General features: G+C 44.7%; 1 protein-coding gene across 1 annotated transcript; it reads left to right on the plus strand.

Annotated features, from left to right (window-relative positions):
• The first annotated feature begins 8020 nt into the window (after positions 1-8020).
• Positions 8021-12124, plus strand: HOXB9 (homeobox B9). The gene is made up of 2 exons (XM_026071860.1): positions 8021-8528; positions 11889-12124. The coding sequence occupies exons 1-2, from the start codon at positions 8021-8023 to the stop codon at positions 12122-12124; spliced, it is 744 nt and encodes a 247-aa protein (XP_025927645.1).
• The last annotated feature ends 3925 nt before the right edge of the window (positions 12125-16049 follow it).

Here is a 16049-nt window from a genome sequence, read left to right on the forward strand (position 1 = left end):
TATAAAAGTTCAGATTGCAGATGATGTCAAACAAAATGGCCGCCCAGGCGCCTTTCTTGGCAATTTTAGCCTTTGACCCAAGAGTGAACTAGAACTGCTCTGTGAATTAGGTAGTTTCATGTTGTTGGGCTTTTAATTTTAAACACAAGAACATCAAACTACCTGATTTACTCCAGTTATCCTCCTCGGTGGGTTTGCTGCGGGCAGCTGCCCCGGCAAAGGATGGGGAGGGGGGCGGCCCGGCTGTGCCCCCGGTCCCGGTCCCGGCCCCGGCCCCGGTTCCGCCCCCGGCCCGGAGCCGCGGAGCCGCCGGGACCCCGCGCCGGGCGCAACCGCGGGCCCAAGCCCCGGGCAGCTCCGGGCCGGGAGGGGAAAGCGGAGGGGGGGGGGCTGGTTTCTTTGTTTAAATTCCCGTTTCGGGGACCTTTTGTAAAGCCACGCAGTCACGCCCCAAATCATCAAGAGCTTATTAAAGGTCTAATTAGGCTGCCGCGCCTCGCGGAGGTTAAAATCCCGCTGCCGCCAGGCGTGTCATCATCATCCGGCCTTATCACACCGCTGTAGATGCGCCGTCAAGTTTGAGTCGCCGAAACACACGTATGTACAGCTACGCGCACAGCTGTAAAGAAATCCAAGCGTCTTAATTTAGAGGCTGTGATCTACACCTAGATGTAAAGCGCAAAATGCGATTTTAGGGAACAAAGAACTTTGCCCAGTTGGTGAGCTTAGTTGTTCCCGTTGATAAAATACGTGTATTAAAAGCCCTGCGCCGAAATACACAGTCCTTCACGTTTGCGCTTGCGCTGCTAATGTGCTACAGGAATCAGGACGGGCGAGCGGGTCTCTGCTTTTTTCCAGAGGTGTAGAATAAACCCGACCTAGCTATAGACTTGCTGGACACGGAATTCAACATCCTGTTTAGTCACCGAGGAGCTCCTCTATCTCGTACGAAAAAGCGCACAGGTCATTAGCGACCGCTAAATCAAAGCCCGGGTCTGTACGCGCGCACCCGCGTGTAGACGCGCGGGCGCGGATCCCTGCTGGGCRTATCAGGAGTGAGCTGTAAGTTCATCACCGAGCCCGAAATACAACGTCTTAAAATAAACCTAGGCGAGCGCCATGGCTGCGAAGCTCACTACACGCAAGGTTTTTAGGTGGTGTCAGAAATGCTCACAATCATTTCAGCCACATCCTTCCTCCGTACCGCAACGTGTTGCATGTTGCAATATGCGGATTTATTTTTAACCTATAAAAGTTCGTGTGAGAAAGACGGAGCATAAACAGAGCTCTCCGTGTTAGTGTGTGCTTGCCTGAATGAAGTCCACACATTTTGCATGTATACATATATAGGTCCATAAATTGGAGTCTCACACAGTTGTGTGTGTTGGTAACGGCATCAGCTCATGGAAGCAATTTTCTGTGCCTTGCTGTTTCAAATACCCATAAAAGTAAGTTTGCCATGGTCCAGACCACTATTAAACAAGCCTGCAATTGCCTCTCACTTCACTGTTTGAAGAATTAAAGTCTGATATGATATCCAGGGTCTAAAATATCATCTGCTCCTACTTTTTGCGGCCGAGGGATTACCGGGAATTCAGCGTTTTTTTCTTGACACGGAATGTTAAAACAAAACGAAAACAAACAAACAAAAATCTCGTATGGGCTTTAACCTGGTGTGTGCTTTATTCCTGAAACTGGTAATTGTTGTAGGCATATTGCCTATCTTGCCTATTAAACAAACAGCCACTCCAAGGGGAGGGGAGAGAAAGTCAAACAGCGTAAAATAGCTTGGAGTTTTCTACTTAACTCACAAGTTCTGCGACTCCTTCCTTAGAAACAACGTGCTGCTTGTGCCCTAACTCAAAGCCTTTAAACGGAAAAGGACAATCTGGGAAAGTTAATCATAAACTCTTCGGTAGTAATGTCCCCATAGGCAACCACTAACCTGCCTTGTAAATGTCTGGGCTTCTGATTTTGATCTCCCTTCTCCTCACGCAAATAGAGGAAGCAAGGTCCGAGGAGGAGGATGGAGATACAGTGCTGGAAAAGATCAGGATCAGGCCCGGGGGGGGGTGTCTGTATTGCTGCCTGAAAACGAGAATTTGGGACTAATTTCCGACGGGTTTGGGGAAAGAAGCAGCTGGGAAAGGAGGGTGCGGTGGGCAGGGTCCCGCTTGTCCCGCAAGCTCGGCTGTCCTGCCTGGCTTGCCTCGCAAGCGGTTTATTTCTCTTCCTTCCAATTTAAAAAGATAAGAGCGACACTACCTGGAGAAGGAGCTGTGTGGGGATGGCTAAAAATCATCCGCATAAAACCGGCTTCTTTTACAATATGCTATACATTTCTGCGCTTTCTCCTTCCCCAGTACAGTCAACGAGCAACTCCGGTTAGTTCAGCAAATACCCCTCAAGTTCCTATTCTGCAAACGCCCAGTCTGTCTGATATTATCCCGACTCAGGATGAGTCTTAGTTACGGGCAAATAGTTGTAAAAGAGGCTATCTGAAAGAAACACCCGCTTTTTATTTTACCAGGTCTCATGCTACGGATTTAATTTAAATAATTAGATCAGAACTTATTTCTCGTACCTGTGCTTTTATTTTCCCACCCTCTCCCCCTGCCTTGAGTGCGAGAGACAGATTTCTCACCATCATGGCTTGTTACTTCCTTTCCTGCCATACTAATGCGGTTTGGACGATGTTTTGGGGGGGCTCCAGTTATATCGTGGTGACCCCAAAGCAGATCCTGGGCTCGGGGCAGGGAAGCGGCAGCGGTGGCAGAGGCAGAGCCGCTCCCGGGGCGTAAAAGCTGCGGAAGCAGGAGCGAGCCAGGCACCCAGCTATTTCATGGAAGTTTAATATTATTTCAAGGAGGGAGGCGAGGGGGGAATTAGCCTAGTAGCCAGAATGTGGGTTCCGAACAACAATCAAACTTTATTTCAACTTTCTCTCCGCCAGCTTCCCTTTCCCAGTGCACATACGCTTTTACTTTACAGGGGATCTAAATGCTTTATTAACTGCTGAGATTACAAACCTCATTTGGAATTGTGTTTTTTAGCCAGCGTATACTTTCGGTTCTTGGAAAATTGCCCACATGTGTAACTTGTTTTTGCTTCTCTTCAGACAAGGAATTCCCCCCCACACCCCCTCCCTCCTCACCACTTACGGATTTTTAACAGACGGCAGCATTCAAACTGAGAGCTAGCACAGGAAATGGCAAAGGTAGATCCTTCTGCTTTCAGGCTACAGAAACTTATTTCACTTTTTTTAAAGGTTTTACTCTTCAGGAGGGATTTTTTTGTTGCGCTCTCGTGCGTTTGGAGGGGTTCGTGACTGAAGTCTCTTTCATAACCTCTTAGACCTGTGTAAATGTATCATTCATACATTATGTTTGCTTTGTGCTGAGTTTGTATTTCTGTTTCCTGGCTCTTAACAAATAAGTTATTCGCGTGTTGTTGTTACTATTATCACTATTATTATAATCATTGTTATTATTTCAGACTGTTTTACATAGCCTAAAATAAATGCTCAGCCCTTTGAAGGCTGGGTTATCTTAGAATCTGGTCTCCAGACTCTCCATAGCCATGAAGTTCACTCTCAGCTTTTATCCTCTCTGTCTTACCCTTATCTGCTTCTAAACCTAAATTGAAGGACCCAGTGGATATGTCTTAAGTAATGCATGGTATACCAAGGCGCCATGTTGGCCTCTTGGTGCAGAGATTTGGTAGGAATCCCCCAGTCCAACACTGTCGGTGTCAGCAATGCAGGAGGAGAGCTCTGCACCCTCAGCCTCCTCCACCTTCTCCGTAGCAGTGATAAAGAAGCGAAATCATCTGGAAGAAGGTGCCAGTTCTAATCAGTGATAACAACCGTCTTAAAAAATGTGGTTAAATATGTTTCCGGCAAGAAAAGGATCATCTGTTGGTTTGTTTTTTTTTTTTTCCCCTTATGCCGGACCTTATAAATCAGTAAAAGGAGGCAATTGCACAGACCTAAAAATCTGCATATTTTTAAAGTATTTTATATTTGGTTGTTTTCATCATAGAAATGCCAACCCCAGAAGCTGTTTGATCAGGATATAATTTGGTAGTTATGTATTTCAATGGGAAGAGCTATTTGGAAATTATTTCTTCTTCTCTCTACAAACAATAAAGATTATTTATAAACAATAACTGAGTTCAGAAACCTCTGGCTTTCCATGGCAAGCTGAGAATGCTCCAAATTTTTCCTCACAGCCAAATACACTTAAAACCCTTGGCGCTGCCTCTGAAAGCAGGAAAAGTTTCCACTTCAGACTTTTTTTTTTAATAAGTATTCCCAGTTCCACTTCCCTAAACTATGTCACACAATCACATATCTAAAATTAATCCTGCCAGTATGTGAACCGAGTAAAGCGTGCACATCCTGTCTCCTTTATCCCAAAGATTCATCCCCACAACTTCTATGTTCTAGTCTGAGGTCACTTTCTCCTTGACTTTTCCTTCTCCAATTTTTTTGCAAACAAATGAGCTTTTCATGCGATTTCTGGTGGGCGCTATTTTGGGCTTTAAAATATAAATGTCTATGCAATGTCAACCGAATCAGACAGCACCACACGACTTGGTCTCTCCAAGGGGGCAGATCTGAGATGAAGCTGTAGCTAGCCTTAAGCCCCTCTCAGAAAAGGCTACAAAGAGATGAGCTATGGGGATACGTATAAAAAATAAACTACTGAACAAACGGAAACCTCCAGAGGAGTAAAAGCAAATGGATTTTGCAGATCTTCTTGTGAGGTTTCCATACACTGGGGGTCTTAAAACCCTTGGATTCTGCCTCACAGTCACACTCTTAAGAGTCTTCTTGGTTTGAATTTATATACTACAGAAAATTATATACTCACATGCTGACATAGTTCATCATTATTTATAGGAGGCGCACCAGGATTTTTTCCAAGAATATATTTATTACAGGTAAGACATGGCCAATTTATCTAACAAACAGAGAACAGGTGTTTTGCTTCAATTAACGTTCAATAATTTCATCTATACTTATTCAACACCCTGCTACCAACACGGCTGTTTATCCATCAGTTGTATAAACACATTTCCATGAGCCAAGCGAGTTTAATCTCCACACCACACTTAAATCAGCCCTTTCCTTTTCCAGACTCTCATAACATTTGCAGAGTCCCTCCAAATCTGTTGTGAAATAGGCTGATTTTTAAAAATCATTTCTGAAAGGCAATAAAGCCGAGAAATATGACAATGTGAGCAGCCAGCTCGTATTTCTTGTCTGATGACACAGGGTCTTTTCATTTCAAAACCTCCCAACTCTTAAGGAAGGGAAAAAAAAAAAAAAAAAAGAAAGAAAGAAAAGGAGATAGAAATTAGAAAAGTTGGAAAAAGCCGGAATTGCCCCCGTCGTTTTGCACAACCCTCTTTTTGAGTGAGATGCACACTGGAAAGAAGCAGCGATCCTACCCCACGCTACTCAGTGGCGGGGATTTCCCTGCCTTCCCCGTTTTAAATGCAAAAGGCATGAAGTGGAGTTACTTTGGATTTATCCCATGGAAAGGAGAGGAGAGTTTGCGAGTCGGTGGGGAGTACTCACCTGGGTCACATTTACTCACGGTAGTCTTTGCAAGATCTTAGCCCAGAGGCTGTGAAGGGCTTACCAGCCAGTCCTCAACCCTCACCTTGGCTGGAGCCTGGAGAATGAATCTGCTTTTCAAGCAGGGAAGGTTTTTGCACTGGCTGGGGGACTGTTGCTACATTGATTGATTTAAAAATTAAAAATAAATCTAACCTCCAGCATTAAGCCCCCGCTCTCCTTGCCCATCATCCCTACCCTCTCGATTTTTTTTAAATGAAAATGGACAGCTTCCTAATAGCGCCTCTTCTAGCGGCGCTCTGGTCCTGAACATGGGGACCGTGTCCCTCTAGCAGAGCGCAGGTCAGCTGCTCATATACAGGCACCGCTTATAGGCATAAGGGAAAATGTAACGCTTCGGGTCTAGGTTTTTAAGCGCCTTTATAATTTGCCAGTGTCTGTAAAACACCTCTGATAGCCATTTCACACATACGTTTTGTGTAGACACGGACATATGGAGTCAGGCACACACCCGCACCCGCTGGTCTGTATGGATCACACAGACAGAGGGAAACGCGAAATATGGTTTTCCTTGATTTCGAGTGGCTACTAGCACCCCCTCCAATGTTATTATTAGTCTGTTAATATGGACTTACATCCCTATACACTTCAGGAAGGATTCGCGATGATTTATCATTGCTAGAAATCTCTTTGCCCTTCACTTTAAATATCCTTCTGTGCTGGGGTGAGAGGAAGAAGGGCGGAGGGGTAATAGATTAAAGGAGGCAAATTGATCCAGACTGTTACAGCTGAAGTCCAGAGAAACACTTTTGCCGTAATCATACAGTGCACCTTTTCCTTAACCAACATTTACGACGCCATCCGACCATCTCGCAATAAACGCATTTGTCATAATAACTTGGTCAAACTGACCCTGTTACCCTGCTGCAGACTAGCTCGGAGCTGTGTCTAGCTATAACCCCGTGTCAATCACCGGCTTCGGTGCTAGCAAAGAACCCGAAATCTTTCAGGTTTTCCAAAAAAAATCACACTTAAAATGCAAGCGCGGGGGGGGGGGGGGGTGGGGGGGCAAACGGCGGCCCCCCAAGCCGCAATGGGGGGGGGGGGGGGGGGGGGGGGGGTTGGCAGGCATAACGCAGCACATCCATGCAGCTATGTGGAGGTGTGGGGTGGGGGGGCACGGGAAGGGAAAATGCGAAGGATTCCTTTTTTTTTGCCCCCTTTCTTTTCCACAGGCAATAAATTCAAGGCTATAAAAATCAAACAAAGCTAATGTAAGTTTTATTAAACTATTTAGCCGTCACAAGTTTAAGGCATTCTGTAACAAAGCAGGATCAGTGGCGCACTGTATTTTACTAGCCTTGTAAAGTTAAATGAAGGCTTCTGATTTCAGCAATGTRTTAAACTATTTTAGCCCAAGAAATGCAGTCCTGAGATTATACCGTGAAACGTGTGGACATATATTCATACATATATATAATATATTTTTTATATACACATGTATTTATAAACACGTATTTTAAACCAGGCTTTAAATGTATGTAGGAGACGGCAGTTCGGCAGCTTGCTGGTCAAAGTTGTAACGTCACGTACATCTCACTGACCTTTTAAATTTTATATTTAACCACATTATTTTGCCATGTTAACAATCCGTTTTCCCACCCTCGTGGGTTAATTATTTATAACACGCTCTCACCATTCTTCCTACCTTGGTCCAGCTTTTTCTTTGTAAAAAATGCACACGTCTGTGCATTTGCATCTATATGCATGTAGTGCACATACACATATCTATGTGTATAAGATCACTGGGGGTGGGGGGTGGGGGGGGCTGGACTGTACTTTTTCTCTGGCTTTTCGCTATCGTACTCTGGTGCTCGAGTGGCAAAGAATAGCTTTTATCTCTGTTCCCTCATGATGGTTATTAAAGAGAGTATATCAGCATCTTGCTCAAAAAAAAAAAAGAAAAAAAAAGCCCCCCCCACCGCCTGAACGCCCCGTTTGCCTCCGCTCTAGGATGAGCACCAAGATTGCTTTCGTGCCTTGGGCCCCCCACCCCCCCGGCCCCCCCACCCAATGTTTCAGGGGCAAATCTACGAAGGGATATGAGGCACAGCTCTGGCCGTTTCGTGGCTTTGCTAAACTCCTGACGTTTTGCAACATTGCATAAACATAAAACAATCCATCCTTGATATGGAATGCAAGGGCGGATGACAGCGCAGCGCAGCCCCCTCGGCGGCGATTGATTTACGCCGCGCCTGACGCTTTATCAGGCACACGAAAAAAGTTTGACCAATCATTTTGCTGGGAGCTCACAACACAGCAGCCCAACTGTACTTTGTTGGCTAGGAAGTTGGAGAAAGGGGTCGAGTACAAATCTAGATCTGTCCTATATATTTTTTTCCCTTCATTGAACCGTGCTTTGTATGATGTCTGAGAATGTCCATTTCTGGAACTCTTAGCAATTATTATGTCGACTCTATTATAAGTCATGAAAGTGAAGACTCGCCTTCAGCTAAATTTTCATCTGGGCAATATACAAGTTCCAGGCAAGCTGGGCATAATGAGCATCTAGAATTCCCCTCCTGTAGTTTTCAGCCAAAACCTCCAGTTTTCAGCGCCTCCTGGACTCCTTTGAATCCACATTCTTCTGGTACCCTTCCTGCCGTCTACCATCCATATATTCAACATCAAAGCGTCCCATCTGATAGCAGGTATCTACGGAGCTGGCTGGATCCCGTGCCCAGAGCAGAGAGCCTCCCTGGGCAGGGATCCGTTAAAGCAGAGCCGCTGCTGGGCCGTCCCGGGGATGTCCATAAACAGGGCACACAGGAGTACAATTTAGAAACTTCTGCTGCAAGGGAAGGGATCGTTTCCAATCAAAGGCCCAGCTTCGAGGACAATAAAGTTTGTGAAGGAAGCGAAGACAAAGACAGGACAGATCAAAGTAAGTTATAAAAGTGAGGAAGTAAACAGTATAAAAGCTGGAGGAGGTGCAATAAAAGGGGACAATGCTGCGTAAAGTTTAAAATCAGGGCTTAAAGAAAACTCTCAGATTCCTGATGCCAACCTAAGGGGAAGAGGTGGGGAGGGGAGCGGGGTGGCATTGTCTCTGCTGAAAAATAAAAATAAAAATAAAATTGAGCGTCGTCTCTGAGCAAAACAGAGTCCAGAGCGGACAAAAGCTGGAGCAAGTCATCCTCTTTCCTACAGAGAGCTGACTCCGGCAGCAGAGACCACTTTTGTAAGCGAGAGTAAATCTGCACGGATGGTAGTGTGCTGGGGAAGAAAAGGGGGGGAGCGAATAACTATCGGGAAGCAAGGTAGGGAAACGGGGACGGAGGGCGGCGATCGGGGGAGAAGAAGGGGGGAAAGAGCACAAAATTAAGGAGGAAAAGTTCACGTGTGTGGGGGGAAGTAAACAGCAGCAATGTCTTTTCCGTGCCCGTTGCTCTAATTTACCTCGAGAGATGCAGGGCGCCGGGCAGCCTCGCTCGCTCCTCTTGTCACGTTGTCTCGGGCTTGTTTTGTTTTGTTTTGTTTTGTTTGTTTGTTTGGGTTTTTAACTCTTTGTTTAGTAAATGCTACGGTTCAGGGTATGACCATTTAAAAGCTATGCTCCCTCCTAGCAAAAAAAAAGCAGGAGGGGAGGTTGCTTCCAACTTAATTAGGTCTTTATTTGTAATGTAGCCAGATTGGGGAACAGTTAAACTGCATCATGTCCCTTTTTCGTGACCTGGCTTGTCTTTTATTTTCCCCTGAAAAAAAAATATATATATATATTAAAAAGTCGCCTTGAAAATATTTTAATAATATTAATATTATTAATAATATTAATAATAATGCCAGGGAATTCGAGTCAAAAAGAATGAGTATCTTAACCTTGTGCCGATTCGGTCGGTACCTGGCTTCCAAGTGAAAGGCAAAACGGAGCCAAAGTCTGTGCAGAAGGCGAGAGCTATAAACTTGGCTTCACGGCCACGGTAAATATTTTGCAGTGAATGTTCAAGTTTTCCAAAGTGACTGGCTGGAACAGGCAGAGGAACAGCCCCCGCCGCGGGTATAACTCTGCAGAGGGTGTGCAGTGTGTAATGACACAGTAATTCTTTTTTCCTCTTGAATTAACTTTATTTTTTCCCAACGTGCAGCAGCAACAGAGATTGCGATTGCAACCATATGATTAAAAATAAAGTATTTTCTCGTCCCTCGTGATTCCCTCCCCTTCGTGTCCAGGATGTTATGGTGACATTTTTTTCCTATCATTTAACTTACACCATGCACACACACACACACACACACACACACACACACTCACACACACAAAAAGAAAGTCCTATTCTATTGTACTGGGCAGAGATCCAGAACAAACTGCAACCGTGAGGTGAATGATTTGAGCGAATTAAATATCCAGGTTCTGTGTTCAATGTCCCTGAAATTGAATATATAAAAATCTTGTCCAAGAAAAAGTTATTAAGTTATAAGTGAGTGCAGGGACCCGCGCTAAGAGGATGCTGTGTGGTTTCTATGGCATGTGGTTACGACGCATATTTTGTTTTAAATAATAGTTTAATTTGGGCTGATGTTGAGAGCCTGCCAGGGCTGGAAGACGRAGCTGTTTTGCAGAAAGTACTCCCACCAATTTCCCTGACTCTTTCAATTTTTGCAAGTATTTCAAAATAATGAATCTCTGTACTGTGTATGGCATCGGGATCTGTTAATTTATTTGCTAGATTTTGAAGAAAAGATGTGCCAGAACCTCTCCTCATTCGCTTTCCTGTTTAGGGATTTGTATAGAGTGAATAGATAAAACAATTTTCGCATTTAAAATGTCTTATATTTTAACGATCCGAGATATGACCAAAAAATAAAATAAAATMAAATAAAAATCTGTTATGAAGCAGAGCCCGCCATTGCCATTAAAAGATGGGTAGCAGGATTAACAGTATCAATTATTAACATCTTTCTTCCTCTTTAATATTTAATTCTGCATATTAGATCAAGTCAATTACATTAAGGAAATAGCCGTGCAAATTTGTAAGAGGCAGTACTTACAGTGGAAGATTAACCGGATTATTTTAAAAATATTCAATATATTTCATTTTACGTAGAGGAAACATTCTGGTGGCGCGCGCGCGTGTGTATGTATATATTTATAATGGTCCATTTAATTGGTGTAAAGGTTTATGACTTCAGTCACCATTTCAGASGAAGCAAAGGAAATAAAATAGAAATACGTGGTCTATCTATAACCCTTCATTTTACTCTTTCCCGCCTCTCGGTTCCCCAACGGTCAGCTAATATTTACATGTGATTAGTGAATGCTCTAGCATTTACCCCAAAACAGCCTCACCTTTGGGTGCGAACTTCCCCAGGGCACCTCCAGCAGCACCGTTTCGGTGGGGCTCCCCTTTCCCTCATTTCTGCTCCCAAAACGTTGAGCCCTCCCCACCCCCCCGCCCCCGATTAGATTAATTCCTGAAATGTGCTTTTAGAAAAAGGTTCCCACGTAACTTCTCGCACACGCGAGGATGATGGGCAGCTCGGTATTTATTTTTGGMCGCATTACTCGCGTTCGGAGCCGCGCTGCACATGTCTGTGTCTCCGCTTAACACTGACCAGATCCCGGGGACGAGAGCCCGGCCAGCCCTCAGAGGATGTTTATTGTACCAAGCCCGTTTCTAGCAGAAATAGGCAGGATTTATGAAAGGTTCGCCCAGACCTCCTCGCTCTATTCTTTTCCTGAACGCTGTGTCTATAGGGCTGCATCTGTAGACACGTGGGAAAACACATCTGAAAATTATATATGTAATTTTGCCTCGGTTTCTCGCTCTGCGGTGTGCGGGGTAGGCGTGATGCAGCAGTGCAAGTGCAGGCGTGTGGGGTCCATCCTGCCCGCGCGGCGGAGGGACGCGGTGGGGAGCGGTGCTGGGGGGCGCAGCGGCCGCGTGCGCGCGCACGTGGGGGGCGCTCAGGCCCCCGGGCGCCCACGGGCGGCGCGCAGACCCGCGGGGCCGCCCGCTGCCGCGGGGGCTCCGCGCTGCCTCCCTGCCCCCCCGGGGGTGGGGGGGGCCTCGCCGCGGGCCCGTGCTGCGGCGTGAGGGGATCGGGACCCCCCCCCCCCAAATCTGCGTGGGGCGGGCTCGCCCTCAGCATCCCGCAGGATTTTCGTGCGGTCCCTGCCACTACCTCGCATTTTTCACCCGGGCATGCATATGCGTGTGTATAATCTTAATATTTGATGGCATGATTAAAACCTTCTGAGAAACACTCAAGCTGCCTCGTATTGATCTTGCTGCTTTTCTTTCAGCCAACCCAGCTGCCAGCTGGCTTCACGCCCGTTCCTCCAGGAAAAAACGATGCCCTTACACGAAATACCAGACCCTGGAACTAGAGAAGGAGTTTTTATTCAATATGTACCTGACGAGGGACCGTAGACATGAAGTGGCCAGACTCCTCAACCTGAGTGAAAGACAAGTCAAAATCTGGTTTCAGAACCGAAGGATGAAAATGAAGAAAATGAACAAGGAGCAGGGCAAGGAATGAAACCCCGAAAAGCAGCATCCTCCCCCCCCCGCCCCCCCGCGCTCCCCGCCCCGGGCAGCGCATCCGACCGCAGTGCTGACAAACAGCCCAGCGCCACGGGAAAACCTTCCCGCTTCCACCTTTGCATGCAAGATGTTGATTATTATTCTTTTTCTCTTCTTAGCGTTGCCACGTAGGCGGCAACTTAGCCAAAACTGCAGCTCCTTTTTGGGGACACACGCTGGGTTTTGTTTCTATTCTCTTGTGCTCTTTCTCTATTTTTGTTTCTCTTTTCTTCTCCCTGCAGTGTAACATAGACACAGGCTCCTGTCTGAGCAGCAGCTCTCTCTGCTTGCATGTTCTCCACGGAAGGCAAGACGGCAAACAAAACTGGCCACAAACAACTCTGGCCCAAGCCCCCAACAAACCACGCTGTCTTTCTTTATCCACGTAAGGACAATGATTCTCTATAACATTCACAGCACCCGGCGCGCACGCACACACATACACACACACACACACACACACACACACACACACACTGAGGTGGCCAAGGAACCAGACGATTTAATTAAACTACTGCAAGACAGACACATTCGTAAGACTTGCGTTTAATTGCACCCAACAAATCATTTGCAATTCGCCAACTTTATACCGGGGTAGTCGATTAATGACAGCCCAACTCCCAACTGCGCTGGGTTTCTTTATGATTATTATTTTTGTTTGTTTTATTATTCGGGTTTTTTATTTTAATCGTGCCATGGCGGATATGTGACTTTGACCTGAAAGTTTAGTAGGATCTTTACAGGCAAGCCTCCTCATCTGGTAGTTTTATACTGGGTCACTTGGAAGAGGAGAAAAGACGGGGAGGGAGGCGAGAGAGTGTGTGTGGGGGCACTCTCAGAGCCGCATTGTAAATTATTTAGGAGAAAAAGGGGCGGAAGAACCCCTGCCAACTTATTCCTAACTTTTAGAGGAGGGAAAGAATGGGATTTTCTAGTTAAAAAAAAACCTACCTTAGTAGAGCTACGAGGGACGGGAAGGTTGTGTTCTTAGTGCTAGCATATTTATAATTTATTGTGAATTGACTTTTCCTAAAAGCAGTAGACTGTTGCAGAGATAAAGTGCCAACCATAGCGTGTGTGTATTTCCTTCCCCTCCTGTTCGCTGCGACGCTTAATCCCGGGGTGTTTTTCGCCGGCTCCGTTAGGAACGAGCTCCCGGCCGGGCCGTAGCCGGTCCCCGGTGCCGTCGGGGCGCAGCGCAGCGCCCCGGGCCGCGGCCGCGGGTGACACCGGGCCGCGGCCCCGCGGAGCATCTCCTGTAACGAATATGTATCCCGATGGTTTACAAAAGCGATCCCATGTCAGGCTGGCCGGAGCTGATTTCTCATCTGACAGATCTGCCGGAGGTTTCTCGAAACGGCCCGGGCAGGGCTGGTTTTTCCTTTATCTCTGTAAGACTTAACTTTGTTTTGGGAAGGGGAGAGGGAGGGGGAGGAGGGGGGGGTTAGTACCAGTTGATTATATGGTGGGTATTGTAAAATGTGCTTGTGGTTGTGTTTCTGTGAATGTTGAAGCTTGTTTTTCTGTTTCTGATGTGGCTTTTAAGTATACGAGGAGTTCTGCAGTTGTTAGTTGATGGAAAATATCGAAATAAACCTCTCTCTTTTTCTTCGTGTGCACATYTGTATATTAGCTGCCAGGAGTCTTTCTAGGAACAACACGAGTGTAAGGTGGCTTGTTTTAATAGGGTGGGGGAAAAAAAGAGAAAATAAATCTATTTCTGATGTATGTGTGAACGAACCGGTGCAAATCTAATTTCATAAGCGACTAACCTGGGTATACTCAGCGTGAGATTTTTGTTAGACCACTTTTATCTGCTGAGCAGGGATTGCTCTGTGAAGAAGTGATAGGCAGATTTGCGTTTTGGGAAAGTGTTCCTGTTTTGTTTTGTTTTTTTCTCCCTCCCCCCATGATCCAGACATAAGAATCAAGTAGCTGCGCCTTGATGCGCACTGAAATTTGCACCACTTCAGTTCTCCGGGGGGGTGGGGGGTGGGGGTCTTTCACTCGACCAGAAACCAGACCTTAGGTGTTTAAGCCTATTCCTTTTTTTTTTTTTTAATTCCTAGAATTTCTCATGTAAAACTTTCCATCATGAAATAGCTCCTTGGGGTCTTTAAAATTTAACTGTTCGATTGCCAGAGTGAGTTAAATGTAACCAAAATTCACCCTGTGTCCAAAAAAAAAAAAACAAAAAAAAACCCACCTCCTTCTTTGAAACTAAATTAAGAAAAGCTGTTTCGGAGACGTTTTGAGCTGGAGAAAAAAAGTTTGTGGCGGCAAGATCATTTCCCTAAACCTGGATTTATATATATTAAAAAAAAAAAAAGAAAAAAAGGATAGTGAGTAGAAAAAAGATGATTTAGATCTGTTTAAGCTAGGCAGCCTAATTTTTCATTTTTGTTGGATTCTTCTCACTTAATGAAGGATGGATRAATCTCACGTCTGCTTTATGCTGAATTAATGTACTCCACCTATCTCGAATTGCATATGGACTTGCTTAAATACTTATTACTTTATTTTTCAAAACCTTACCCATGACTTAATTGATGTATTCAACCTTTCGGCCACTAGAATTTAGAAACGTTTTTCACTTTCCTTAGAATTGTGGTAAAGAGCAGATATTTTTAAGACAACAGGATAAGATTCTTTTTAAATAGAATTTAAAATGTTAGTTCATTTTTATTAGGAAATATGCTTACTTAAAAAATGTTGGAACAACTGTCTTCTGTAGCATCAGCCCGGATGTATTTTCCAGAGATGTTTAATGCTCCAGAATAAAAATCGATTTTAGAACAACAGTACCTATATGTCATTGTGTTATACTGCTTCATCTAAAATTTCAGAAATATTTTCATTGTGTTTTCCTGCGTTCTTTAGTGGCTCGTTAAGTGTATTATAAGAATCAATTTTTGCTTAGCTTAAAAAAAGTCCAGAGATAAATGAAAATAATTCCTCTCCAGTGTAGCACAGTGCTTACTTGGTCCCATGCAAACTTGCTACGTTTCTAAATCCTTTTTTTTTTTTTTTTTTAATCCGAGATCGTTAATCTCTGGTTATATTTACTGGTGGTTGCTTGTTTGTTTGTTTGTTTTTGAGGGCTTAAGCTTTGCATTCTCGCATCAGCCTTTGGGGACCGCAATGAAAGCGGCAGAGTGGACTCACTTTATTTTACTTTCTTCGGTTTATTCCCCTACTACCCAAGGATAACTTTGCCCCCCCAAAAAACGGGAAAACCAAAACAAACAAAAAGAAACCCCACCCTGCTTTCCCTGCTTGGCATCACCTCATATTTGACACGCGGTTCCTTTTTCCAAGGGCTCAATGAGGGGTTACTATAATTCTGTCTCTAAATTCGTTTGACGTTTTATTGCTCATGAAGAAATACAAGTGCTTGGAAAGTGTTTCTATCTATATATCTAAAAAACAAACAAACCCTAAGACCTGCTCAGCTCTGCAGGAAGCAGGTAGTGGGAAATATAACCAAGAGTCTCTTTCCACTAATTTTTAACATAATGGGTGCTCTAAAGGGCAATATTTCACTTCTTTAAAAAAATCCTTTCTTTGGGGTAGCTCTGAAAAGAAAACAAAAGAAGAAGAAAGATATTTGGAGCTTACTGAGGAAAGAGAGAGGAAGGGAAGTAACTTGTCATAAAAAAAAGGAAAATTCAGTGCAGTGTGCTGCAATAAAAGAATATGACCGCTATAAAACTTTATAGGGTATAAATTTCTGAAGGTTAAGGAACTAAACGGCTGTAAAGCAAACAGTGCAAGAAAACTTTCAGGAACTCCTAAATTACTACAACGACTTGGGAATGTGGGGAAACCCAACGTGTAAATGCTCTTGTTTCTGTTTCAGTCACATACAAAGTCCCCCCCCC

Source organism: Apteryx rowi, unplaced genomic scaffold, assembly GCF_003343035.1.
Source record: "Apteryx rowi isolate R43461 unplaced genomic scaffold, aptRow1 scaffold_331, whole genome shotgun sequence".
NCBI lineage: Eukaryota > Metazoa > Chordata > Aves > Apterygiformes > Apterygidae > Apteryx > Apteryx rowi.

What these genes read in the sequence shown, in the direction of transcription:
- HOXB9 (XM_026071860.1), top strand. Translation starts at nt 8,021, where the DNA reads ATGTCCATTTCTGGAACTCTTAGCAATTATTATGTCGACTCTATTATA. An exon ending in CAAAGACAGGACAGATCAAA is followed by an intron (nt 8,529 to 11,888) that starts GTAAGTTATAAA and finishes CTTTTCTTTCAG; the next exon opens with CCAACCCAGCTGCCAGCTGG.